We start from the raw sequence: 27,684 nt of genomic DNA on the forward strand, positions 1-27,684 counted from the left end.
ATATATTGTACGCCGTTATGCGGGGCGCCGGTTATGTAAACGAATATTGAGACAAAAATTTAAATTATTTTTTATTTTTTGTTCTATCCGAAAAAGTAATGACAACTTTCTTTATTGTTTAATCGATTGATTTTTTTTTCTGTGATATTATGTACGGAACATTTATTTACGCGAATGATTCGACATAAGAAAAAAATTAATCGGTTGTTTTATAGCATTTTTCTAACTAATGTGACTAATTTTATTTTACATAACTTTCAAAATCATGAATGTAAATAATTACAGGTTATACTGTAAGTATTTTTACATCGTATTCTCTGAAACCAATACAAATATTAATGTGAGAAGAAGAAAAAAATCCCGCCGAATACTGAAAAACCGATTTCAGTTTGTAATCATACGGATTTTATTTTTGGTATTGAATATTGTGTTACGGTAACTTTTTTCTTTTTAATTTTTATTATTTACGGCATTAATAAGAATCATGGATATTTCTTTTGAGCAATAAATATATTTATAGAAGTAATATTTTAGGCTAACTCTGTGAATCAATACCATTTTGCTTTAAATATAAGTATCAAAATAATTTAATTAATCAATTCAACACTTATGTACATATATGTTTCTAATATCGGTATTTCTATTATTTCGTGTTTTCTTAAAATTAATTCTTACTAACAGAGTCAAGGTAAAAATCCGAGAGGAACCGAATCGATCAGGATAAAAGCGTGTCCAAAGCGTGTGAAAAGCGAGCAAATCGTTTCGTGCGAGAATCGTTTCGTGTAAACCGTTCAGCGTTTCGTGTAAATCGTTTAGCGTTTCGGGCAAAGCGTGCAGCGTTTCGTGTAAACCGTTCAGCGTTTCGTGTGAACCGTTTAGCGAGCGTGTAGCGAGCGTGCAGCGAGCGTGTGGTGTAGTAGTACGTTTCAGGGTCTGTATATACCTACATATTTCCGTCAGCGATATCAAACTCTATTTAAACTGAATAAACTCGAGAAAATGCCGAGCATCTCAACAAAACCTATTGCATTAATCTACATGTACCATTACGCAAAAGATTATGCCGAATTACCGATAGAATGAATTGTATTTCAGTACCCCTACATCCGATTTTGCTTAATTTGCGCAGGTAAACAGTTAACTGTTTGATTTACCGAAGTCTCTGTTTGATTTGATACGTAAAAATCACGAAATACAGACGATAGTTTCCAGGTTACAAAGCATAATGAGAACGAAACGAAAATCAGAACAAGCTAACACCATCGTCATGTGTGAAAACTATCAACGCATTGAAATATTTAGCCTCAATTTACTTCACAAAATCGGCACCAATATATTTTGTATGTTTCAAAATTTCCCTTCATACGCAAACTGTTGCACAACAAGCAAATTCATCATAGTCAGAAAGACCTTTTTCGTATAATGTCATGGCTGCTTTAAACAAAGAACCTCGTTTTAGAAGTATGGAATCATTTTACCGTATGCCGAACCCGAAGCTATTAAACTGATTGAAACACGCCTTTCCTTTATTATTATTTTCGTAATAACTCAGATTTGAAACAGAATTACCACTTAATTTTTGCAATTTATATTTTCCTTCCCATAAGGATAATTTATGCTAAACTAGGTTGAATTTGCCTCAGTAGTTCTTGAGAAGAAGATTTTTAAAAATGCACCCCCCTTTTTCTACAGTTTCAAGGTTTTCTCCGCTTTGAATACAGATCAAACTTTTATTTCTGCAATTTATATTCGCCCTCCCATAAGGATGCTTTGTGCCAAATTTGGTTGAAATTGGATAAGCGGTTTTAGAGAAGAAGTTCAAAATGTAAAAAGTTTACAGACGGACAGACGGACGGACGGACGGACGGACAGACGGACAGACGGACGGACAGACGGACGACGGACAAAATGTGATCAGAATAGCTCACTTGAGCTTTCAGCTCAGGTGAGCTAAAAAGATATGGACCAGACACGAATTTTGCACAGGCAGATGGACAGACGGACAAGGTGATTCCTATATAACCCTCAAACTTTGTTTGCAGGGGGTATAGTTATCGCGGAATAATAAATAATTCTACCTGTGATCCAAACATATTGCCATTTGATAACCTTTTTCTTGATAGTTCGCAGCTCAACAATCAGTTTTTCCATGGTTTCTCCTTTGGTGAAGATTTTATTCATTGCGTCACAAACGTCTTCTGTTAATTTGAGATCATTCTTACTTAACCTCCGAATAGCCTTAAAAAGATAAAGAAAAAAAATGAAAATAAAGTTCATACCTACGCTGTGTGCAACGTATTCGAAGTTATTATTTCTTTTGTTAGTTTCTTTCAATTGTGTTGTGTTCTTTGTGTTATTGTGACTTGTAATTATGTCCTAAAATGCAATTTCAGCCAGATTAGCATTTGTTGCAAGTATTTTCAATGAAGCAAAATTAATATTTTTTCTAATTATGCACAATGATCAGATTGCATAAAGAGATTATGAAAAAAAAATTTAACGAAAGTGCAAAAGTTTTTTCATTACCTTTTTGCACTTAAAAATAATCTCTTTAAGTTATTCGATCAATAATAGTCCCCGATTCAATGAATCAAGATGCATAACAGAAAGGTATGGGCTTAATACTCATTATACTTGGACATAATTTTAATGTTTAAGTATCAATATGTAAGCGGAATTTATACTTATAAATGACCTTTCCCTTTTCCTGCAGAGTTGCCCCTTTTGATTTTAGTCTATAAAAGTTAATATCTTAAAAAGTTCTATAAGGTATACAAGTTTTTTTCAATAGTTTTTGTATTTCTAATGATAAAATATACCTTTCCACCAAAGCATTTCTTATTTTTATGAGTGTTTACTTTTTTATCTTTAAAAATGTGCTTGTCCCGATATACCTGAATGCAATCTTCATTAATTAGTTACTGCTTATTTAATTATACTTTTTGAAAATTTCTCTCTGTAAATCCTTTCCTACTTTAAAATGCTTTAAGTTAATATCAGAGTATTTAATATATGATGGATATTCAAGGTTAGAAAAATAAGGCCCTAATATGAATCGGATATCTTAATAGTTATAACTTGATTTAAAATAATTTTTAATCAAGAAATTCAAAGGCTTAATCGAGTTTGGCTGGAAATGTATTCAGTATTATTTTGACAGTGATGAAAATTTTTAGGTAGAGTGCTTCAAAGGTTAAATTCTTGCAAAATTTGGTTTAAAAATTTCAGTCCTTTTTTATGCATTTGCATGGTTTTACTTTAAAAGTCTATCACACCCTCAAGGTTTTTTGTACATGTCACACAGAACCTATAAAATAATTATGTTCCAAACCATTCAAATATTCTGCATAAGGCAAACAGACTTTCCTAGTCGAAAACTACCAAATGATAGGTTTTTTTTTTATTAAGTATAGTACTATAACAAACAAGTTATATCCGATTGGTCAGATCATCAAATGGAACTGAAGTTAAACTACATGTATTACACAAACGATCATGGGTATGATTAATCTTATGCTGCGCTAGCTCGCCTCAAAGGTCGCACCACTCAGTACTGAATACTACAGGTATTTTATACTTGTAGTAAACTCAGGGTGCGTTACAAATTACCCATATCAGTTCTAAAGCTCTGTTGTTGAAAACATCTGTTTCCATTTCCGTTGAAGTGTCATGACAAAGACTATTCCTGTATTGTCTTATCCTCTCCACGTCATCAGCCATAGTGATGTCGGATTTTTGTGGCTCTTTTCCCCATCCATTTGTAGGTTTGGCAATGTAATTCAAATTTCGAATAATAGCGCACATCAATGTAACGTCTAAGTCTTTTGACGAAGATGGTTTGTTCTTATTCAGGCCTAAAAGGTAAAACAAAAATTATAATATGAATATTAAAACTCTAATGAATCATTCTAAGAGTATTATGAGGTGGTAATTTTGGTTAAGGCGTGATCAAATCCAAAAAAGCACGAAGAATTATGTGAGATATAGTCACGCCCCGACTAAGATCATCACCTTATTATTATTCGAAGAATAATTTTCACTTTCATTTTCAATTTTCAGCAATTTCACCTTTAGATATTGTAAATATTGACATATTTATGTGATTTTGACTTCTTTTAATTATGAAAACCCCATCAATACCTCATTTGAATTGATTTAACTGTACTGCAAAAACTCGATTTGTAGTGTTACCACAGACAAAGGCTTTGAAAAATGTAAATATATGGAGCGTAAAATTCAAAATTTAAGAACATTATGTACTTCAGAAATTAAGACCAAAGAAATATTCAGACAAAAGATGAGACATGAAGTCAAATGAAAAGCGGCGTGTAAAAGTAGCTCTATACCATTTACACCAATTTATTATTTAGCGCTACACTAATCATAGACTGGTCTTCTCCGGGGACCCATCCACATGAACATACATATATACAAATGCTTAAAATGAGGTATATTGTGTTAGCCAGCTCATTAAATAATATTCCCATTATATCTGTATTATAAGAAATTTATTAACCCCAGTTTCTTTTGAGGGTCGACCGGACTTTCCCATGGTTAAATCCTGACCAAATATACAAGCTTAAATATGGGATATATGAAATTACATGTAGCCAGCCCCTTCAATAATATTCCAATTATACCGAGTACAGCTAGAGGCGGGCAAGTGTTCATCCTGAAAAATGAAATAATTCTTACACAAATCAATACCATGATTTGAGATTTAACTGTTTTCGTAACAATGGCACAAATGCTGGCGAATAAAAATCAATTGCCCGTGACGAAACCTCAAAGAAGAAATTGTGTTTTTGCAGCACATGCTTCGTGTAACTGGCGACTCTTTGCGATAGATATCATTCTTTAGTAGCAGTTTCAAAATGGAAGTTCTGTAAGCAAGCTCACTAATGATACCCTCCGCTAAGAAAAAAAATCATAGTTAAAGTATTTGTTTCTTCTCTAGAAAATGGTGGGTGCTATCTATGCTATCACTATGCTATGCTATAGCTATATCTACATATCTATGTTATCCATGTTGTATCAATGACAACTGCTTTTTTTTTTTTAAATTGTTAATGCTGAAATGGGTACACAAACGAAACGCATGACTGGAATCAAACCATTATAATCCACATGTCAAGCAGCCATTTAACGTTTTGAATTTTCGGTATAGCGAACTGAGGTTGGAGAAATTAGATCCTAATATGGATCGGATACCTGAAGAACCGTACTGCGTGAGGTAAATTTTCGAAATGTAATTGACAATGATGCGAAAAATGTGTAGTTCCTGCTGTTCTCGCCCAACGGTTGAACTGTTAAACATATAAATAGAATAAATATTAAAACATTACGTGAAAGCAGCTCCTTCAATTTTGAGTTTCCCTGAAGACGGTCACAACGCCCCTTGAATTTGTTTATTTTTTCCTCAAATGTGTCTGGTAAATTGTCGTAAGCCTTTCTTAGTGCATCTACACAGACACTGAGAAGGGCAACATACCGGAAATAGTTTCCTTGGGTCTCCGTCGAAAACTTTTTGCTATCTATAATAAGACAAAAAACCCACAAAAAAAACCAACAACAAACAAAACAAAACAAACAAAAAGAGACCTATGGGCCACATCACTCACCTGAACAATAGTTCTTTGTAACATTTTTATTTTTCCTACGCATTCCTATGTTAAACTTTGAGCCTCGCCCGGGCCCAAGTTTCGGTCCGAGGGTCACGATTTTTACAATTTGGATTCTTCACTATATCAACAAGTTTTTGTGTAATTATTGGCATTTCTGGTCCAGTAGTTCTTAAGTAGAAGATTTTTAAACATTTTTCCTACGCATTTCTATTTTAAACTTTGAACCTCGCCCGGGCCCCAGTTTTAAGAAGAAGATTTTTAAAGATACACACCCTACATTCACTGTTTCGCAATTATCTCCCTTTTAAAAACAATTTAGAATTCCCTATCCATGAGGATGCTTTGTATTTAGTTAGGTTTAAATTGGCTCAGTGGTTTTAGAGAAGACGTCAAAAATGTGAGAAATTTACACACGGACAGACAGACAAACGGACGGATGACGGACAAAAGGTATTCAGAAAAGCGCCCTTGAACCTTCGGTTCAAGTGAGCTAAAATGAATTACAAAATGGTAGGATTATGGCGAAATGCACCGATTTTATCATCAAAATCACGCTTAGCGTTCTTGATTTTTTTCTGTATTAAGATCATTAACATCCATAGTTTGGGCATTTATTTATTAACCTGAGAAATAGACTTGATCTTTAAAACCCCCACAAAATAACAATATTTTCATTAAGTATTTTTTTGTTTATTTAAAGTAGATATTTACTGTCAAAGGTAGATTAATATTGACACCGAATTCGGATTATTTCCCCCTTTTTACGCTTAAAATTTTGCTGTAGGATTACCATCGCAAAATTTGACTTTTTTTTTTGTTTCATCTTACATATTTTGTATTTAATAAATCTCCTTTATAATTTCAAATTATGGCAGGCACGTAATTTCAGTACTAAAAAAATCCCATTAAAAAAAGCAAAACCCGAACCTCAAATTTTAAAATAAATATTTCGAATTAGATCTTATCGCATTTAAAAAGTGATAAAGCGCGTAATTTTTCAAAGTGCGTTGTGCAATGTTGAGATCAAGTCAACGCACTTTAAAAACAATAATGTTTTTTTTCATACTGCGTGGATAGGTTAATATTTCATTACGAACTTAAGAAAAAAATGATTAAGGTCTAGTCGAAGTTGGTAAGAGCCTCAAATATGATATACATTTTTCTTTCAAAAAGCGTAAAGCGTAATGACGATGACAAATGATGATGTACACAAGTAAGGCATTTTGAAAAAAAAATTGCCAAGTGTGTTTATTTTGTTCCAGATCTGAAGTACTTTGAATTTTTTGTTCAAAGTGCGTTACAACACTGCAGGTCTCGTTTTACCAATGTTCAAAATTTTTGGCATATCGATTAAAGAAAAAAATGATTCACGATTCTTCGTAAAAGTAAGATTATATGAAGAGAAATCTTCGTCATGAAGAATGGGCATAGTGGATCTAAGCGAAGCGTGGCCCATTCTTCTTGACGAAGATTTCTCTTCATATGAACTTACTGTCTTAGAACAGAACCCAACCCAATGAAATCAAAGATTTGAGGAAAATACACCGCCCCCAATTGTATCCAAATATTGTCGTGCCTTAAAGGACGCGTGGAACCCGGTGTATTTATTTACGTGAAAATCGAACAAGCGTATTTTTAGAGTGGACTTCCAACTAAGTCTGTTAGAATGAATATGATTTGAGGGATACTGGTTTTTATTAAATGAGATTTTGAGTTCCATTGTTTTAAGAAGTTAAACTTAAATCTATGCATATCATTAAAAATATACCTCAAATCTGTACAAGGTAACCAAATATATGCAAAAGCCGTGTTCTCTCTTTAATGAACATAATTGGTCGAAAACTATACCCAAACAGTCTTAAAAACATCGCTGGTATCTGATGTAAAGGTGACAAAAGTTGTGCAATTTATATAGAAAAAGATTTAAATGTGGGGATTTTGAATGAATTCATTGTGATTTAAAATAGTATCTTTGACGGGCAGCTTTTATTTGTGTGTGTGTGTGTGTGTGTGTGTGTGTGTGTGTGTGTGTTTGGAGGGTATACATAAAGCCACGCAGAGAAGAGTTTCCGAAACACCCCTTTTCAAAGTTTCCACCAATCAAAAAGAGTTCAGTACTCGAGAAAAAGAAAAATTCTTCAACACACAGACTGCATTCTTTGCAAGAAATTGGGACATTTGATTGGCTGAATAACTGGGTTATGTTTCAACTATTCTTTTCCCCCTTTTTATGAAAAATGTTTTCAAATATCAACTTGAATTGGAGTTCAGACTAAAAGAAAAAGCTTAAAATGCAAAATCGAGACCCTCCAACTGGTCAGTCCAAGGGCTATCTTAGTACTTAGGCAAAAGTAAGTACCAATTGGAACTCTTATAAAACACAAAACATATCTAAAATGAATACTCCAATTGAAATGGAGTTTTAAATAAATAATAATAATAATAATAATAATAATATATATATATATATATATATATATATATATATATATATATATATATATATATATATATATATATATAAACACAGATATGCACCTGAAATTGTTTCCATATGAAACCGAAGAAAAATCCTTGAAGCATATCTAGATATTCTTGAAATTTAAAGATAAAGAAAAAATATGAGAATGCATACCACCGACAATCGTGTTTATCTGGTTGCTCTTCAATCCGTCTAATGACAACTGATATCCTGCACTATCGTCTTCTCCCACGTCAACAATTTCAAATGTTTGGGTTTTAATTTCTTCACTAGAGTTATATATAAAATATTTTGTACTTTCAAAAGAAATTTCCTTTTTTTTGTTCATCTTGCATATAAGCCACTTCGCATCAAGATAATTTTGACCTGCCGTGAACTGGGTCTGAAACTTGATAACGCCAGCAGTAGAAACCACCACAGGTCCCGAGATAAAGATCATTTGGCTTGCTGTTTAAAAGAGAAAAAACATTCGATATCTAAATCTAAAAATTATAGGTCCCCATTTCGAATGGAGGACCACGTTATTCTTTAAACCGTAACTTTTTTCAATTGAGCTCGTCCAAGAAAAGGTCCTATTGTTCTTGTTCTTATGATTAAACAGTTCACATTATTTATAACAGAGTTTGTGTATTAAAATTGAAGAAAAGATTTCGTTTCATTTAAAATGAAATTTGAAGCTTTTCATCAGATACCCCTTTGAATATTTGTTGTTGGTTGTCGCTAGATTCCTTGGGGTTTTAAACTTTACATGAATTATGGTATTCTATAAAACACATCTAAAACAATATAAAATGTATGAAGCTGAAATCTTTAAGAATCATTATAAGCAAAATAGTGCATGATATATTTGTTTGCTTTCCGGCGAACCGTATCTGACAATGCCATCATTTTAGATTTTATCTCTCATATCTTGCCTGTAAATATAAATTGGCTTTATGTCCTAGAACAAACAAGATGTCAATGGGCCTTACGGCTCACCAGAGCAACAGTATATTGTACATGTATCATTCTATATCTGTTCTTTATACATTTTCCCTATATATTTCGTTATTTGTAAAATCTTGCATTGTAATCTTACAAATTGTAGCATTGTAGCTCTTGAGAACTTTACATTAAATATTTTTCTATATATTTCTCAGTTAACCTTTGAACCCCTCTTGCATTGGGGCTCGATAAAAAGAATTAGAAAAAAAACTTTGGTATAAATATTGGTATTTCAGGCGCAGTGGTTTCTAAGATTACCTTTAAAAGACACGCATCCCACTTTAAACTAAATACAATGTATCTACTTCAGAATTTGATTTTTTTTAAAGATCTGTTTTCAGAATAAATAACTTCAGCAATAACGCGAGGAAAATATGATGATGCAAAATTTACGTTGCCAAAAATGTGATATTGCTTGTTTATCTACAATTGTTATTTTCAGATCCCTTAAATTTGAAACAAAAGATTAATGGCTGAGACATTTTAATCGACTTTCGTAACTCACATTTAAAAGAAATACAACACAAATTGACAACTCTTAAAAATGAATGTAGTGATAAAGAACAGTGTTCAAAATGAAAAAAATGAAAAGTCATAAGGAAAAAAAAACAACCAAAAAAGGAATAGAGCATACATGTACACGGACGGATCTCTACAAAAAAGAGGTAGGATCAGGAGCCTTGGAGGAGTAATTCTGATTTACACCCAACGTGTGCTCTTTGTCGTGATTAAGAAAACGGGAAAATCAATAATTCAATCCATGATGTTTATGTACGTCGTATTTATCTAATTTATAACTCTGTTTATTTAAAAAAAAACATTATAATTTCGTTACCTGCCAAGAACATTAATGGAGTACTAAAATTTTACTTAGGCGATAGACGACATATAAACACAACTTTAACTATTAGATGTATAAATAAAGGTGTGTGTGTATGTATGCGTGTGTGTGTGATATTTAAAGTGACTATGGACTGAACATAAAATATGACAGAATAATTGTCTTAATAAAACTTTTTTTTTTTAAAAATGGTGAATTTTCTTAATCACTAGAAGACCCCTGCCCTAACCTAAAAGCTTAAAGCTTAAAGCTATCACATTTTTTTGAAAAAAAATGGTAAGTTTTCTTTATCACTAGAGGACCCCTGCCCCAACCGAAGCTTAAAACTTAAGCAAGTTAGACCAGTGCCATTACATGCCATGTCATGCGAACAATGTTTGATGCAAAGAGTGTACCATTGGTTTTTACTACATTGTTCAAATAAAGTTATTAAATTACTTTTAAATGCTCGTTAAATACTGGTGTATGTATTATTATTACAATTTAAAAACACAATCATATTTACCGTCCGTTTCTATGTCAATGTAAGCGCTCACTATTCCAAAATCATTGGTTACAGTAATGATGTAACATCCATTGTCACTGAATTCGAGATCTTCTATTGTCAATTTCGGACATTTCAAATCTGATACATCTATTGAAAATCTTCCTTTTGCCTCAATGATTTCTTCTTTGTTTACATTCATCATACGTGTCCACCGAATTCGGGAGGGGGCAGGGTAAGACTTTATCTTCGCTTGTAGTATAATTGTATTTCCATGAGCCACTGATTGGGATTGATCTGATAACTTTAAAGAAACGACCGGTTCCTCTGTAAACAATAATAAAGCAATAAATCAAACTGTTACAATTTTTGCATTTAATGAAATAAAATAATAATGCTCGGACAAATATTTTGAATTTTTAGAAGATATAATTTTAAAAGATATTTCGTTTAAGATTTTAAAAGAAAATATGAAGCAAAAGGGCCACATCACTCGCTTGATAAATAATAACTATAACTCCGATCCAATCATTTTCATAGTATAAAATACAAATTATCTTTGAAATTTAGTCGAGTCTATCTAGTTTGAAAAAAAATCTTTAAATTGTCTTCACATATTCCCATGTTAAACATCCAATCCATCTTTTTGTTTCAGTTTTTAAAAAAACTATTCAAAGATATTTTTTATATATTCCTACGTAAAAACTCAACCTTGTTTTATGTCCCTACACAGGTAAACCATGGTTTTAGCAAATTTGTGTCTACACTATCTGAGAATGCCTCAACAGATTCATTTTTTTCTAGTCACATTGTTACTAAGAAGAAGATTATTAAATTATATATATATATATATATATATATATATATATATATATATATATATATATATATATATATATATATATATATATATATATATATTGATTACAAATAGTAATCAATAAAGCTGAAGATCTCTCAGCTTAGATGCGCTAAAAAGTGACATTTACTTCCAGTTACAATCAGCCTCTCGTAATCAAATGTTGTCTTCCCCCATTTGTTGCGTACATGTATTGAATATACACCTTCATCTTTCTTGCTGACGTTGTTAATGCAAAGGACTGGACAATTACCAACATTTGAACTTCCTTTATATTTAGGCTTGGTTATGTCAATATTTTTTTCTCCCTTTTTCCACAAGGTAAACGTATCGTTGATAAAACTTCGTATCGTTGCTTTATATACAACCGTTGTATCGTACACTGCTTCAGGTACATAACTGGTGATCACTTCTGGGCTCTCTAATAAAGTAAAATTACATTTCATACAGAACATTTAGCAATCATAAGGAATGGGTTTTACTAAAGGTTTATTTATTAAATGTAAATTATTTTTATATTAGAATAATCCATATCTTTTTTCACCCTGTATCAGCCCAGGACTTCAATATCTGCAAGATAGCCGAAAGGTATTTGTCTAGGGCTGATATAGGGTGTAACACAGATATAGTATGTATCAATATGCAATGTATTTATTACATTAATAACATATTGAAGACATGTTTTATGCCATTGGCGTTGTTTTGCGACATATGGCTCATTTTCTTAAATTTCTCTTAATTCTGAGATGGAAAAAAATCAAAGCTGCTCCAAGATGGGTGCAATACGGATCCGTATCAGCCCCAATGATTAATATTAGCCTTGCAGAATCCGTATCAGCACTTAAGACTAATACGGATTTGATAGTTTTACCTGTATTGCATATGTAGAAACCCTTTATTTAATATTAAGTATGTAATGAATTTGAATAATCAACCATTCACTGATACATGCATATAATTATGGGTTTTGAGACTTTTTATTGTCATCTTAGAAATGATATTTGAACAGTATATTTTCCTAACAAATATAGATCATAAACAGTTTATGTCTTTACTCTTCTAATTTAGTACCCAGAGATGTATGACAGCATCAGTTTATAACTCTTAACTGTGCAATCATTTGTAAAATTTAAGAAGGAAAATTTTTCTGTTTCTATCTCAAATCGAGAAAAATATTATAAAAAAAATATACAAAAAATGATGCACAGAAAAATGTTCTTAACAATTTGGAAATTTTGTCTAACGGGGTTAGGAGATAAAAGATCAACTTTCAAAATGCTCTTTACCATGTATCTTAAGTTTTAAAAAAATACTAAGAAAATTGTTCCTAGAACTGGATGCGCTGGTATTTTAAATTTGCATGTAAAAGAAAGGGATCGATATTATCAACATAGTGGTTTGATTGTACAAAGGCTTCAAATAAAGCTATTACCCAAGAATATGTTTTTTTTTTGGAAATAATAGTAAACGTTTTTATGAAACAATACAAAAAGAGGCTTGCACTTTTGTTTTAGTTTTCTGTAGGTATAAATGACACACATTCAAAATGATTTTACATATGAAGAGACCTGCCATATATAGAAAAGGATAGTATTCAGAAAAAAATCCAAAATTGAATACTTTGAGAAGAATTATGTATCAAATAAAATGTGATTGAAGATTTTTGGATTTAAGATCTCAATCGGCTTTTATTATTCTTCAAAGTGGTATTGCTTCTGAATTGTAGGGAAAGCCTTCTTGCCGATGACTTTTAACTGCATTTCTTTTGAAAGTCCCTCCAAACAGTTAAAGATATATCGAGTTAAGTTATAAGGGATGTAGAAGCTCTGTGGCAAAGCACTTTGAAAAAAAAATCAAAGTGCGTATAATTTGGGACCTGATTATCGCACTTTGAAAAACAAATTGCAAATTAAAGTGCATTAAACAGGCACATCAACATATTATATTATCAAGATACTTATCGTCTTTGAGACGAGTGTGGGGGTGTTTGTTAACCAATGAACAGGTCAGTTAACAGTATGTCATCTCTTACCCCTCATCTTTCCTTTGAAAACATAAAATACTCAGCAACTTGACGTAAAACGTATAAGATCGAAAAAAGAAATACGCCTTGCTGTTGATTCAGTGAAGGGATACTGAAAAAAAAACCAGAGTTTGCCGAACAATAATTTTTCCAATGGTATGTTATATAAACTGGAAGTGTTTCAACATAAACTTTTATTTCTCGCATTGAAGTTCTAAAAGATAGATCATATTTTTTATAAACATAACGAACTCATCCTTTTTTACATCATGTTCGTTTATAAGCACACGTTAATTAACCAGTTGAAATATGTTATGCATCGATCCTAGAAATCAATAAATATGTAAATCATTTTCATTTATGGTATAGCCTAATGTACCAGATAAGAAGCAAATTTGCTACATACACAAAAGAGGAAAAGCCAGTTGCCTAGCGATGTAGTTTATGTCATATTTGGATGATTCAAATCTTCCGAAGTGTTTCTTATGTGAAAATTTTCATACTACGTAATCTTATGAGAAAAGAAAAACATCTATTTGAGATAATGTGTTTCAAGATAGCTGAGAATGCATTGGGTTTAAAAATATCCCATTGAGCTAAACAAGGATAAAACAATCATTTATTGTAAATAAAATTATTAATCATTTCAACAAAACTCGAGCAATTTCTTTTTTAAAGTGCGTTATTGTTAATACAAGTTTATAATGTACTTGCAAGTTCCACATAATATTATTGCTATATCAACATATATATTTAAACGTTTTTTAAAGTTCAAGTGAGCTTTTCTGATCACTTGTTGTTCGTCGTTTTATGTCTGTTTGTAAGCTTTTCACATTTTTTACTTCTTCGCTGGAATCACTGGGCCAAACTCTACCAAACTTGGTACAAAACATTGTAATGGAAAGTGGATTCTTAATTATAAATAAAGGCGTAACTTTTTAAAATCTTCCACTTCACCAGAAATGCCAGTGTTTATACACGTACCATAGCTTAAAATAAAAATATAGGAGATATGTTTAAAAAATTTTTAAAAAGAAGTTCAATGCTACAATTTGTTAGATGATTATGCAAACATCCTTAATTAAATATTGTAGATTATTCATTGCTAAAACTGTACTAGTGACCCCCGGACCAATACTGTGCCTCAAGAGAGGTTTAAAGTATAACATAAAAAGATATAGAGAACATGTTTAAAATCTTTTTCTCTAGATCTACCATGCTGCAATTTGTGAGATTGGTATGCAAGCATCCACAGAGTGTAGATTCTAAACTTTCTGCGACTCCCAGATCAATACTGGTACCCCATTAGTGATCAAATTTCATATACCGGTATATGGAAAGTGTTTGAATACAATTTGTGAAATTATCATGCAGGCATTCTAAGACGATGTATTAGTGGATTCAAATTGAGAACACTGTGACCATCAGATCTAGACCAACTGGGTATCCAAGATTGGTTCAGAGTTTAACACAGAACATAGAGGTATAAAGGAAACATGTTTTAATATAGTTTCCTCAAGATACAATGCAACGTTTAGTCACGGTATTTAACTAAGTATTAGCATCCTCATATCGTCATATCAAGGTCCCATTAAACTTATTTCACATTTTTATAGTGATGTTTTTTATCTTAAACGCAAGAATTATAATTTACGTTGTGGCCTAGAATAATAAGATTTGCCCGTTGATCCATCTTAAATCTTAAGATATTTTAGAAATCTGAATTATGTCCAAAAAGGCTTCTTGTTATATGTTGCGTAATATAGATCTGGTAAAACAAGAGAGTTTTTAATACTTTTAAAAAGTTTCATATTTAAATAGATATAAGAATTACTGTTCAGGTGAGCGATGTGGCCTATGGTCCTCTTGTTTTAGTATCACTGCACTTAATTTCCAACAAAGCGTATTTCTTTTTCCGTTCTTATACGTTTACTCTAACTTGCTGAATATAATATGTTTTGGAGGGAAAGATAAGTGGGAAGGGGACCTTCTTCATGTAATCAATTGAATGATGTACTGGTAATTGACCTGTGTCGTTGGTTAACCCTGCTACCGTTCCAAAGACAGTAAATCAGATGTATTAGTTTTAAAAAATCACCATACTATCAACAAAAAAGAAATCAAAACCTCAATTTGTGATTGAAATATTTTTTCATTGTGAGTTAAGTGTCTCGATGAGAAATTATGTTGATCTACCTTCATAACGCATTTTGAAAAAAAAATTCAAATTGGGAATTTTTTTTGAGTGTGTTGCCACAAAGCTTGATAAAAATTTTAGGATTAGAAGTATAGATATAATTCAGCGCACAAGATTATACATAGTATTATTCTAATTTTCAACTTTTGTTCTAGTATGTAGCATTCGAGACCATAGACATTAAAATCTCAATTGTATCATGTGGTTGATTCCTGCAAACATATTATCTTGTGCACCCTCTCACGGTGCCCCAAGCTGCGTTATAAGGACTCATCAGGGGTTACATCTTATGTAATTACAAAATAATTATTCACGATGACATCACTTTTCTCAGTTACTAACTAATTACTACATTTTCTTTATTCACTTTTGGAAATTCATACAGTGGTATACCTTTGACAACATTCAGCTGAATTTTATTGCTTTGAACTTCCATATCATTTATGCAAGCTGCCAGAATAAAATAAGTCCCGCTATCTGATTCAATACAATTCTTTATCGTCAAGATGTATTCACCAATATCCTTTTTAGTTTCTAAGTTCTTTTCCAATGTTGTATCAATGATATTGCTCCCAGTCTCTGATTCCTTTTGCCATGTCTTGCAGAGTACCTTTGAGACGTTTCTAATGCGACCATTGATTATAACGTCTTCACCAACATAATATCTACAATTTCTTTGATCAGGTTGAATGTTTATGCCAATGGTTTCTACAAATGAATTAAATGGTATCATTAGTTTCAATCGTAATCTTTAATTGTCGGTCACTACATGTACATGCAGTAAACTCACTGTGTAATACGTAATATCTTGCATTGCTTGCAAACTTTATATGCATTTAGATGAATAAAATGTCGTATTAAAAGTTTATACAATTTGAGGGAATAAAGGAATGATTTTGTTGACAAAGATTAAGGCATGTTTTTAGATTAAGTGTTTGTTATCAGCTGCTCTATGAATTAAAAAAATATTTCCGCTCAGCATTGCTTTTAAATTCACCACTAACAAACTCGTATGTTCTAGGTGGGTGGAAGAATTGAAATAATTATAACATTTTTTCAACGACAGAACTACATGTTCCAGATTTATCCAATAAAGGCGATGATAATAAGAGCAAAAAACAAAATTAGGTATTTTTCACAATGCACAAAATTAAACGCCGAGGAATTGCTTTTATCCATACTCAAAGGAACAAAAATATTTTAGCAGTCACATTTATATTACAACTCATGCTTAAAAAGTAAAAAAAAAATGCGGGAAAACCACTCCAATCTGAGGCTAGCAGCCTTAGAGAATCACTTAATATAAAACACTAACAGAGTACGGAAAGTCCTAATCGAAAATGTGGTTGATTTGTATCATTAAATTAGACTTTATGCATTGAATGCTTATTTTTGGATGTTGTCGATCTTTAAAGACACCATGGCTGTGCAGAAAAATTATTTAATTTATAACTTAAATCTATATTCATTTTGATGTTTATTTGTATTATATATATATATTAATGTTAATATGTTTGATGTATTTAGTTTGCTTCCGCGACTAAAATTTAATGCAAGACACTTTACCCCCCAAAATATTTTTGTATTAGTGATTAGAACCCCCCCCCAAAAAAAAAACTCCGTAAAAACCACCGCTAAAGAAAATGATGATATTTGAATGATCACGCCTTTGTTAATTTTTTAGCATTGTTTCTTTATACAAATCAAAACATATATTCCAAGGCAAAATATTAATTATTTTAAGGATATAAAAAGGCTTACCGTTTTGAGGCAATATTTTTATTCTATGGACATTTGAGTATACATCTTTTGTTGTCGACTTAACTTTTATTCTGTAAGCACCTCCATCTTCTAGGCCTACGTCATTGAGAACAAGCGTGGGATTCCATAGGCAATTTTTTGTTCCTTTATATTTTGACTTATGTATGTTAACATCAATAAACTTTCCATCATGCCGCATCTGCCATTTGAAATATTGAATAGAAGGACAACATTCAATGGTTCCTTTCAGAATGACTGTCTCGCCCTCTTTAGCTTCTGTTCTACCATTTATGTTAACAGCTACAAATAAATCCAACATTGAAACTTAAAGAAAGGAGGATGAAAATTACATCAATAAATGATAATGACATTTCGTTTGATAAAATTATCGCCAAGAAAATCTAAAATCAGATATACTCACAAATGTGTTCCATTTTTTTTTAGCTTCTTGATTTTTTTAACTAATGAAAAGCGACTTTTATACCAAAGTGACGAGTATGCAGCTTTGGAAACACTACTGAAACATGTTCCCTATACGACTCGAGAGCGGTGGTTCTTCTTTTCTCGCTACTGAATATATTAAAAAAATCATAGCATAACATTTTCATAATTTATACAATAAAAATTGAGTTGAGTCATCTTTGAGCGTTTTAAGTATTAAAAAAAATATCTTAGTTTGATTATAGCTTTGTGTAATTAATGTTTGTTTTGTAAATTTTTTCAATGTTCATTAAAAAGGTCCATTGTATTCGGAGATTTTTCCTATGCATCCCCTCCTCTTGCTAAAATATATGCATTGTATTTTATTTAGACAACTTTAAATACTCGACCAAATCCACCATGCAGTTTTTCTAGAATGTGCTTTGTTATCATACTGTACACAAAACAGCGTTTTACATTCACGCTAACGGGATCTTTAGTTTATGTTTCCGAAATATCACATCTGCATGAATAAACACAGAAATGATAATACAATTACGGGTAAATTTTCATTGGACTTTTGCTATGTATTCTGTTCATACATAATAATGATTTCTTATGAGAGAAAGTATAAAGTAACAAATATACATTTCAACTAAGTACTTACTTTTGTCTTCGTGATGACAAAAAAGTATTTGATTAAATGCAAAAAAAATAAATTTTATTTGTTAGGAAAGGAAAGATAGAATATGTTTTATCGTAAAAAATGAATAATGTCATACGGACCCTGTTTTACAAATTAAATACGTGTACGTTGATGAAAAGATGTTGAATTCTTCCATTCTATGGATTAAAATTTTAGTTGATCGAAAGGTATTTGCAGTCTCAAAAAGGTTTGTTGTGATGAATTTGACTGTTTTCAAGGAAACTACATCAACTCTCTCCAAAATCATTCCGGAGCGATTATGCAATTTTCTGCTACATTACGCGTATAAGGGAGGCATTTTAACTGTGGTGAGGGCCTTGCCCGAGACACATCTAAATTATTCAAACCAAGGAAAGTGTAGTGAAATTAACAGCATTATTGTAGGCTTATAGCTTTGTTATGTAAATGTCAATAATAAGGTGTGTCGATGTACCTATTTCGTAAATGTCAACCCGTGCACGCATGGTTCAAAGTCTAGTATCCAAAAAATTTAGAGGTTTAAATTTTGCTATTGTTCTTGCACAATAACAATTAGTTTTTTTCCATAAGCTATCTCAGAATCGCTTAATTACACCATATGCTGTATGAAAATGAACGGCTTCCAAGGTTCTGTTGGGCGACTTCAGGTTCACACTTCCGACTCTCTGGATTCAGCGTGCGGATGGTTTCTTTATCTTCAATTACTTTTAATTAATTTTTAACAGGTTCGGCATGTCCTGGAAACATTGGTAAGCCAATGGATCAGGGGCCCGTTTCACTAAAAAGCGTACGCCCGGCGTAACCCTACGCCAGTCGTAAGTCCGGACTTAGGTCAAATATTTGGACTAAGGTCCGTTTCACTAAAAGGCGTAACTTTGCGCCCGCCTTAAGTTAAGACAAAAATCTACGTCTAGCCAAGGGTAGTCGTAACTTATGGCGTAGACAGGAATTGACTGATAATTCTATTGCTGAGAATATCGGTGCTGACCGTAATGTTAAATTGTACAATTTGTCATGTAAATTTTATTAATTTCATATGAAATTAAGAAAATTGATAGTTTTGATAGGTGGTACCAATTCTTGAATAGAAACTTTCTTACCATGTTTTATGCACATTCTTAAAGTTTATATTTGCATTTGCCGTTTACATGTTAAAATGACATATTTAGACAATCGATATATAGTTTTCATTCGATTATTTTTATTCAATAATTTGATTGACGTTTCATATATTTTTTTAGTAAATTGGGCAATAAATAATCGGAAAATATGTTTACATAATGCACACGTAGTACAAAGGTATATTTGTATCAGAAATTTGTAGCATCTCAAGCATTTCATCCCCCCCCCAAACTTCCACGCAAAATATGTGTGAGCGGGATACTTTGAAATTTAAAACTCACTAAGTGAATTATTGACTTTTATATTTTCCTCTTTTTTATTTCATTTTTGGTGAGTAAAAGGTGTTAGCTTAGGTATTTAAACTAAGGTTAATCACAAAAGTATTTTCAGTATTGTTAAAATGTAAATACCAAAATATGATGAAAGCTAAAACTATGTTTTAGAGTCGTCAAAGGTCCCTATTTTTTTTTTAAATATTAAATAATGTATTTATCATACAACCGATGCAAAACACTGACTCCAGATTAAATATATTTTATTTCGTAGGCTACACCTACTCTTTATTAACATCAAATTTATATGAAGCCTCGTTCAATATACTAAATACACATGTAAGTGTACTTGGGTAGTTTATGTTGAGTCCATCACACGTCTGACACATACATCTGTGCCTTGGATCTGATAACTTTGGTGAAACATTTACAAATAAACGTGCATACACTTATGATTTGTATGTACCCGTTCACTTAAATAGTTCTGGAAAAAAACTAACTTCGGAAACAAATTGTGTAAAAATAAAAATTAGACTTGGAATTTATCATTTTTTCTCCACATTTTTTACTTTGACACAAATCTTTATATGAAAGTAAAATATATAATTATTCGAGTCTCTTCGGGTTTTTTTGTGTGCATGAAATATTAAAATTTCGTTATATTTAGTATCTGTTGTATATATGTTTGTATGGTTGTTCGATGCTTGCTGTATATTGTCCAATCCATGATTAAATAGCTCATTAATGCATTAATTTGCTATATTTTCTATGTTTAAACAAATTAGCTGATTTTCTCTCAATGGTTAAGCAAGAGAAAACCAGAAAATTTGATAAAAAAATATTTATACTCGGGCCATAATTGACGCATGATCAAAAGACAAATCCAAGGGTGTTTGAAGCATGGTGAAATCATCGTAGATATCGATAACAAAATAGTTCTGTTGAGTTAATAATTTCAATTGAACATTATCCTATATGCTTCATCAAATATATCCTTCTAATAAAAGATTTCAGCAAGTTTTGCTGTGTGATTTTGTCACTTAACAGGATTAATTTTTAACAACAATGTACTGAATTAATGGTAACCAATATACCTTAATACTCTGTGGTTCTCTCTCTCTCTCTCTCTCTCAATCTCTCTCTCACGCAAATACAATTGACAAGTTTCTATCGTTCTATCTATATAAACAGTCTCTCTCTCTCTACTGTTTATCATCTGTGCGCGCATGTGCATAAGCTCGTTGTCAAGGACGTAAAGTTCTGGGGCCCGTTTCACTAAAAGGCGTAAGATACGACGAAACGAAAGTTAGGCCTTAGGTCGTACGCCAAAATTTAGTCCGGAGTAAATTGTGTTTCACTAAGAGGCATACGCCTGGCCGTAAATACTAGTATCGAACTAAGTTAAGGCCAGACTTACGTCCTTGACAACGAGCTTATGCACATGCGCAGGCATGATAAACAGCAGAAAGGAAGATAGATAAACAGATATATAGATAGATATTCTTTAGATAGATAAAAAGATAAAAACTTGTCAATTGTGTTTGCGTGAGAGAGAGAGAGCCGTAAAGTATTCAGGCATATTAATCCTGTTAAGTGGCAAATCACACAACAAAACTTGCTAAAATGTTTTAATTGAAAGATATATTTGATGAAGCATATAGGATATGTTCATTCAAAATAATTAACTTATTATGGCCCGAGTATATATATTTTTTTATATTAAATTTTCTGGTTTCCTCTTGCAATATCATTGAAAGGAAATCAGTGAATTTTTTTTTGAAAATAGAAAATATAGCGAATTAATGCAGTAATGAGCTATTTAATCATGGATTGGACAATATAAAGCAAGCATCGAACAACCATACAAACATATATACAACAAATAATGCAGTAATGACCATGGATCGGACAATATTAAGCAAGCATCGGACAACCATACAGTAGATATCAAAAATAACGAAATTTTCTTTTTTCAAAGAAAAAACCCCCCAAGAGGTTTGGATTAATATATTTAATACTTTCATATTTAGATTTGTGTCAATGTAAAATGTGAAGCAAAAATGACCTAGGAAATAATTGATGAATTCCAAGGCTAATTTTTTTTTTTACACATTTTGTTTCAGGAGTTAGTTTTTTTCTCGATTTATTTAAGTGAAAGGGTACACTTGGTCCTTTCAAATGCCGAACATACAAATTACCTTTGTGTAAAATGTGTGTAACCAAGTTTTTAATGATGGCGTATTTTACAATGCCTATATTGCTATTTCTTTGACAATGTGATAGTCAAATTCTTGATAATTCAAGTTCATCAGTTCTAATTCAGGAATAATTAAACAAACCATAAGTGCATGCACGTTTATTTAATTTGTAAATGTTTATCCAAAGTTATCCGATCCAAAGTACAGATGTATGTGTCCGATATATGGTGAACACAACATAAACAACCGAAGTACACTTTCACGTCTATTTAGTATATTGAGTGAGGCTTCATATAAATTTTAAGTTAATATAGAGTAGGTGTATGTAACCTACGAAATACAATCTATTTAATCTGGAGTCAGTGATTGCATCGGTTGTATGATAAATACATTACCTAATGTTTAAAAAAAATTAAGGACTTTTGACGAATCTAAAACACAGTTGGTGCTTTCGTCATATTTTAGTATTTACATTTTAACAATACTGAAAATACTTTCGTGATAAACTTTAGTTTAACTACCTAAGCATGACATTTTTTACTCACCAAAAATGGAATAAAAAAGAGGAAAAAATAAAAGTCAATTATAGAGTTTTTAATGTCAAAATATCGCGCTCACAGATATTTTGCGTGAAAGTTGGGGGGGGGGGGGGTGGGTGGGTGGGTGAAATGCTTGAAATGCTACACATTTCTTATACAAATACACCATTGCACTACATGTGCATCGTGTGTGTATATTTTCTGCATTATTAATTGCCAAATCTACTAAAATATATGAAACGTAAATCAAATAAAATAATAGAATGAAAACTATATTATAATATCGATTGTCTAAATATGTCGTTTTAACATGTAAACGGCAAGTGCAAATATAAAGAATGTGCATAAAACATGGTAAGAACATTTCTATTCAAGAATTGGTACCACCTATCAAAACTCTTTATTTTCTAAAATTCATATGAAATTAATCAAATTTACATGACAAATTGTACAATTTAACATTACGGTCAGCACTGATATTCTCAGCAACAGAATTAGCAATCATTTCATGTTTACGCCAAAAGTTACGACTACCCTTGGCTAGGCGTAGATTTTTGGCTTAACTTTAAGGGTACCTGCAGCCCAGCCGATGTGAAACATGTTTACCAAAATTTAATGCAGAAAACCGCATCAAAATCGATGCGAAAATAACGGAGTTACGTCGCTTCAAAGTGGCTATTTTTACCTGCTTTGGGAAATCTAATCAAGAGAAAACAGAATTAGGCAATAACGAGGCTTCAGCAGAAGTGACGTCACGAGGTCAACAGGATGGAAATTCCTTTACAAAGCTATACAAATTAAATTTGATTTTTCAGCCAAAATGATTGACATAGGTCAGATATTTTGACGTATCTCGTTATTTTAAGTATTGTAGATTTAGAAATTTATATCCGTAATTATTTTATTACAGTCAGATTTCTTTTTAAAGGATTTCAAAATTTGCTATTCTCGTCGCCTTTTTACCGATGTATGCAATAACTTCAAACGCTTGCATGGGCATATTTATGTTCATTATTCATTTTTTGATTACATAATATCCTTTCACACACGAATGATCTGAGACAACGACACAGGTAAACAGGTAAACTAACGAAGCCACTGCTCCAGACACACGCGTATCTGGGGTATGTATACACATGGTACACGAGTCTGGTGAACAAAGAGAGGGTTTCACACCTCTATACTGGTAAATTGATTAGTGTATAATTAGCTTCTCAATTGTTTTTTTAAAAAAAACCAGAGAAATAAATTAGACTCTGTAAAATCAATCATTCGTAAGCTAGGCCTAATACATGTGTATAGTCCGTCAATCAGTGATTAAAGAATCATGGATGAGACTATCAAATAGTGATCAAGTATTTATTTCGGAAGTAATTACGTTGGTCTTTATAATTTCTTATTTAACTAGAGCAAAGCTCGTTGCAAAGCAACGAGTTGGTCTTCCTTTAATGTCGAAAGTAAAGCTATATGTTCCTGTAAGAAGTAAAGTTCTTAAACCAATAACAAGATCACCTAAAACGAAAAGAACAAAAATCTAATAATTCTTGGTACGACTTAACAAAATCCGAATGATTCTGAGAACGAATTAACAAAAACCTTTTCGATTTCAAGGACGACTTAACAAAAAAATCCGAATGTGTTCAAGTACGACTTAACAATTGTTTTGGTAAGAGTTAATTTAACTTTCAACTTTATGCTATTTTTTAAACCAAGAACGTGGAATCAGATTTTCCGGAAAAAGCAATTTTTAAACCCCAATTACTCTGTAATGCATTATCCGATTTAAAAACGAATTTCAGTGTTAGAGTCTGCTTGTTATGCTCTACAAAATGCATATACGTTTTTTATTTGATCAAAAAAATTCAAATTTTTAAAAAAATTGATTTATTTAAGGTTTCGACCGAATTTAGTGACGGATTTTCATTTCCAGCCTTATTACAGAGGCAAAATGATCAATATATAAGCTCGAAAAATTTCAACATTCTATCTTTAAGCGTTTTTGGGAACAGCCGCGGACAAAATGACTTTTTGAAATTTTTAAAAATGACGTAACATAAAAACAGAAGTGACGTTGCTATAGAAATTTAAATATCTTGGAGGCATTATAATTTCACATTATCTCTGTAAGTTTCATAAAAATCAGTTAATTTTTTTTTGAGTTATGAAGCCGAAAAGGAGTCAGATAAAAAAGAAAAAGTTTATTAATAACTAGAGCAAAGCTCGTTGCAATGCAACGAGTTAGTCTTCCGTTAATGTCAAGAGTAAAGCTTGATGTTCCTGCAAAAAGCTGAGTGTTTAAATCAATAACAAGAGCAACTTAAACTAAAAGATAAAAACAAAATCGAATAATTCGACTTAACAAAATACGAATGATACTATGTACGAATTAACAAAAACCTTAACGATTCTAAGAACGACTTAACAAAAAAAATTCTGAAGGTATCAAAGTACCTAAAAAAAATCGAATTATTTTTGGTACGAGTTAATTTAACTTTGAACTTTACGCTTTTTTTGAAACCAAAAACGCAGATTCAAAATTTCCGAAAAATCACTTTTTAAACCCCAATATCTGCTATTCATAGTCTGATTTAAAAACGGATTTTAGTTTTGTACTCATCATGAAAATTACCGTAAGTTACATATGTTTAATTTTTAATATTGAAAAACATGAAAAACTAAAACAAGAGGCAAATGGGCCACATCGCTCACCTGAGGAACGATAGGTATGATAAAATCAGCTTAATGGAGTCACAATACAAACTATCTGGACAATGTACAATAATACATATAGATCCCGTATAAATAAAATCCATCCCCCCCCCCCTGGATATTCTTATGTTTATAATCATTAGTCCCTTTCCTAACAGGATGATTTTATAGTCATATCACATGCTGAGTATTGCAGTTCTCAAAAAGATCCTTAACAATAGTTTATATATGGGATATAAACCTACATCAAACTCTGAACCTTCTTGTGAGGCCAAAGAACTGTCCTGGGGCCAAAGTCTTAACAATTATAAAGAATCATCTGGCTGATTAGTTTCTGAGAAAAAGATTTTTAAAAATTTACTCTATATATTCCTTTGTTAAACTTTGACTCCCATTGTGGCCCCACCTTACCCCTGGGATTCATGATTTTCACAACTTTGAATCTACACTACCTGGGGATGCTTCCACACAAGTTTCAGCTTTCCTGGCTGATTAGTTTCTGAGAAGAAAATTTTAAATATTTACTCTATATATCCCTTTGTTAAAATTTGACCCCCCCCCTTGTGGCCCAAACCTACCCCCGGGGTCATGATTTTCACAACTTTGTATCTACACTACCTGAGGATGCTTCCACATAAGTTTCAGCTTTCCTGGCTGATTAGTTTCTGAGAAAAAGATTTTTAAAGATTTTCTCTTTATATTCCTATGTAAAAATCCATTCCCCCATTGTGGCCCCACCAAACCACCAGGGACGATGATTTGAACAAACTTAAATCTACACTACCTGAGGATGCTTCCACTTTAATTTGAGCTTTTCTGGCCTAATTGTTTTTAAGAAGAAGACTTTTAAAGATTTTCTCTATATATTCCTATGTAAAACTTGATCCCCCGGGGACCATGATTTGAACAAACTTGAATCTACACTACCTGAGAATGCCTCCACACAAGTTTAAGCTTTTCGCGCCGAATAGTTTTGAGAAGAAGATTTTTGAAAAATACCAACAAATTTTCAATTATCTCCCCTTTAAAGAGGGCGTGGCCCTTCATTTGAACAAACTTGAATCCCCTTTACCTTGTGGTGCTTTGTGCAAAATTTGGTTGAAATCTGCCCAGTGGTTCTTGAGAAGAAGATGAAAATGTGAAAAGTTTACAACAACGACAACGACAGACCACAGACAAATTGTGATCAGAAAACCTTACTTGAGCCTTTGGCCCAGATGAGCTAAAAACAAAATAAAGGAAACATAATTGCATACTTTTATTGAAAAACAAATTTTCACAGATAACAATTGTAAATTACTTTAAACAGCCTTAATTTTGTTTGTTATAATTTCTTATCAAACACAAACCACAACAAGGCATGATGCTTTCTTAAAGTTCCATTACAGTAACTGTTCATGAATTATCTGATTTAATTTGAATTACTGGTAAATAGTCTGTAGAACACATTAAGGAATATGCATGTGGGTAGAGGTGACAGGTTAACCTCAAGAGCTGAAAAGAATCAACAGGTAAAAACCATGTGCCCACCAATAGCTGAAATTAAAAAAATCAATAAGCTGTGTTTACATACATGTACAGGTACTAATAATAGCTGTGTTTACATTAACATATGCATAGTATTTCTGAGAAAAAAAATACACTGACCATGCAGTGTAATTAGTATGACATATCCCGATACATGACATTAGATGGCACAGAACAGGTTTTTTTTTTATACATTTCATTGTAGCCGGGGGACGTGTGTCTTCAGAACTCTGTAACTAGAATTTCCTCAGTGCCCATTCAGCACAAATACCTTTAATTCACTCTTTTATAAGGCCAATCACCAATTTCTGAAGAAAATTATTAGTCAAAACCTGTAAAATTTTCTAATACTGGTTTTTATGAGATTTTGACCCTTTCATATTTTGCTAATTTTTCATGATTTTTCAGCTTTTTAGACCTCCCCCAGCCAATTCCCTGCAAAGGGTTGACCTTCCGTACCATGTGCATGTTGCGCCATCACATGTCAGAAACTTACCGGTGTATAGTTTATAATGCCCAATCCACCTACTTTTCGTGTTATTTACCCTCCCGTCTATAACTTGCATTTTCACTGTCTAAAGTCAACACAACAGTCATAGCCGCAGGTTTCGCATTTTACTTCTGAATCTCATGTACCTAACATATGGGGCCTACATATTGCATATCAATTTCAACAAGAGACATCCCTCTAACTAATGATAATCATTAAAAATCATTTCATGAATTTTTGCAACACTCATTAGCCTTCAAGTACAGCAATTCTCAATTTTACAAAAATATTGACGGGTACTTTATCCAAAACTGTCCCTTGCTACCTTTAACTTACACCAACATTCTCTGAAAAGTCATCTTGTCTTAAACTTACAAAGCGTATGCTATTCTGAGAAAAAATATACCTCATTTTGCCAATTCCATTAAGGATTAAGAAAAATATGGCCATTTAAGTGAACCCACCAT

The 27,684-nt window shown here is 32.0% G+C and overlaps 1 protein-coding gene across 1 annotated transcript; it reads right to left on the reverse strand.

The window, feature by feature from the left end:
• Nucleotides 1-1,988: 1,988 nt before the first annotated feature.
• Nucleotides 1,989-16,330, reverse strand: LOC128160939 (uncharacterized). Its single transcript, XM_052824225.1, has 10 exons — nucleotides 16,285-16,330; nucleotides 15,888-16,202; nucleotides 11,405-11,695; nucleotides 10,437-10,742; nucleotides 8,484-8,553; nucleotides 8,260-8,402; nucleotides 5,212-5,534; nucleotides 4,648-4,672; nucleotides 3,610-3,854; nucleotides 1,989-2,238 (listed from the first exon to the last, which is right to left on the reverse strand). Exons 1-10 carry the CDS (start codon nucleotides 16,328-16,330, stop codon nucleotides 2,026-2,028), a joined length of 1,977 nt encoding a protein of 658 aa, XP_052680185.1. The 3' UTR covers nucleotides 1,989-2,025.
• Between the last annotated feature and the right edge of the window lie 11,354 nt (nucleotides 16,331-27,684).

This window comes from Crassostrea angulata, chromosome 8, assembly GCF_025612915.1.
Source record: "Crassostrea angulata isolate pt1a10 chromosome 8, ASM2561291v2, whole genome shotgun sequence".
Classification (NCBI taxonomy): Eukaryota; Metazoa; Mollusca; class Bivalvia; order Ostreida; family Ostreidae; genus Magallana; species Magallana angulata.

Excerpts from the sequence above, each read along its gene's own strand:
- LOC128160939 (XM_052824225.1), bottom strand. The coding sequence starts at position 16,330 with ATGCATATAAAGTTTGCAAGCAATGCAAGATATTACGTATTACACA. Across the intron at positions 16,203-16,284 it reads AAGATATTACGTATTACACA|AAACCATTGGCATAAACATT; the intron begins GTGAGTTTACTG and ends ATTCATTTGTAG. Across the intron at positions 8,554-10,436 it reads CATTGACATAGAAACGGACG|CAAGCCAAATGATCTTTATC; the intron begins GTAAATATGATT and ends TCTTTTAAACAG.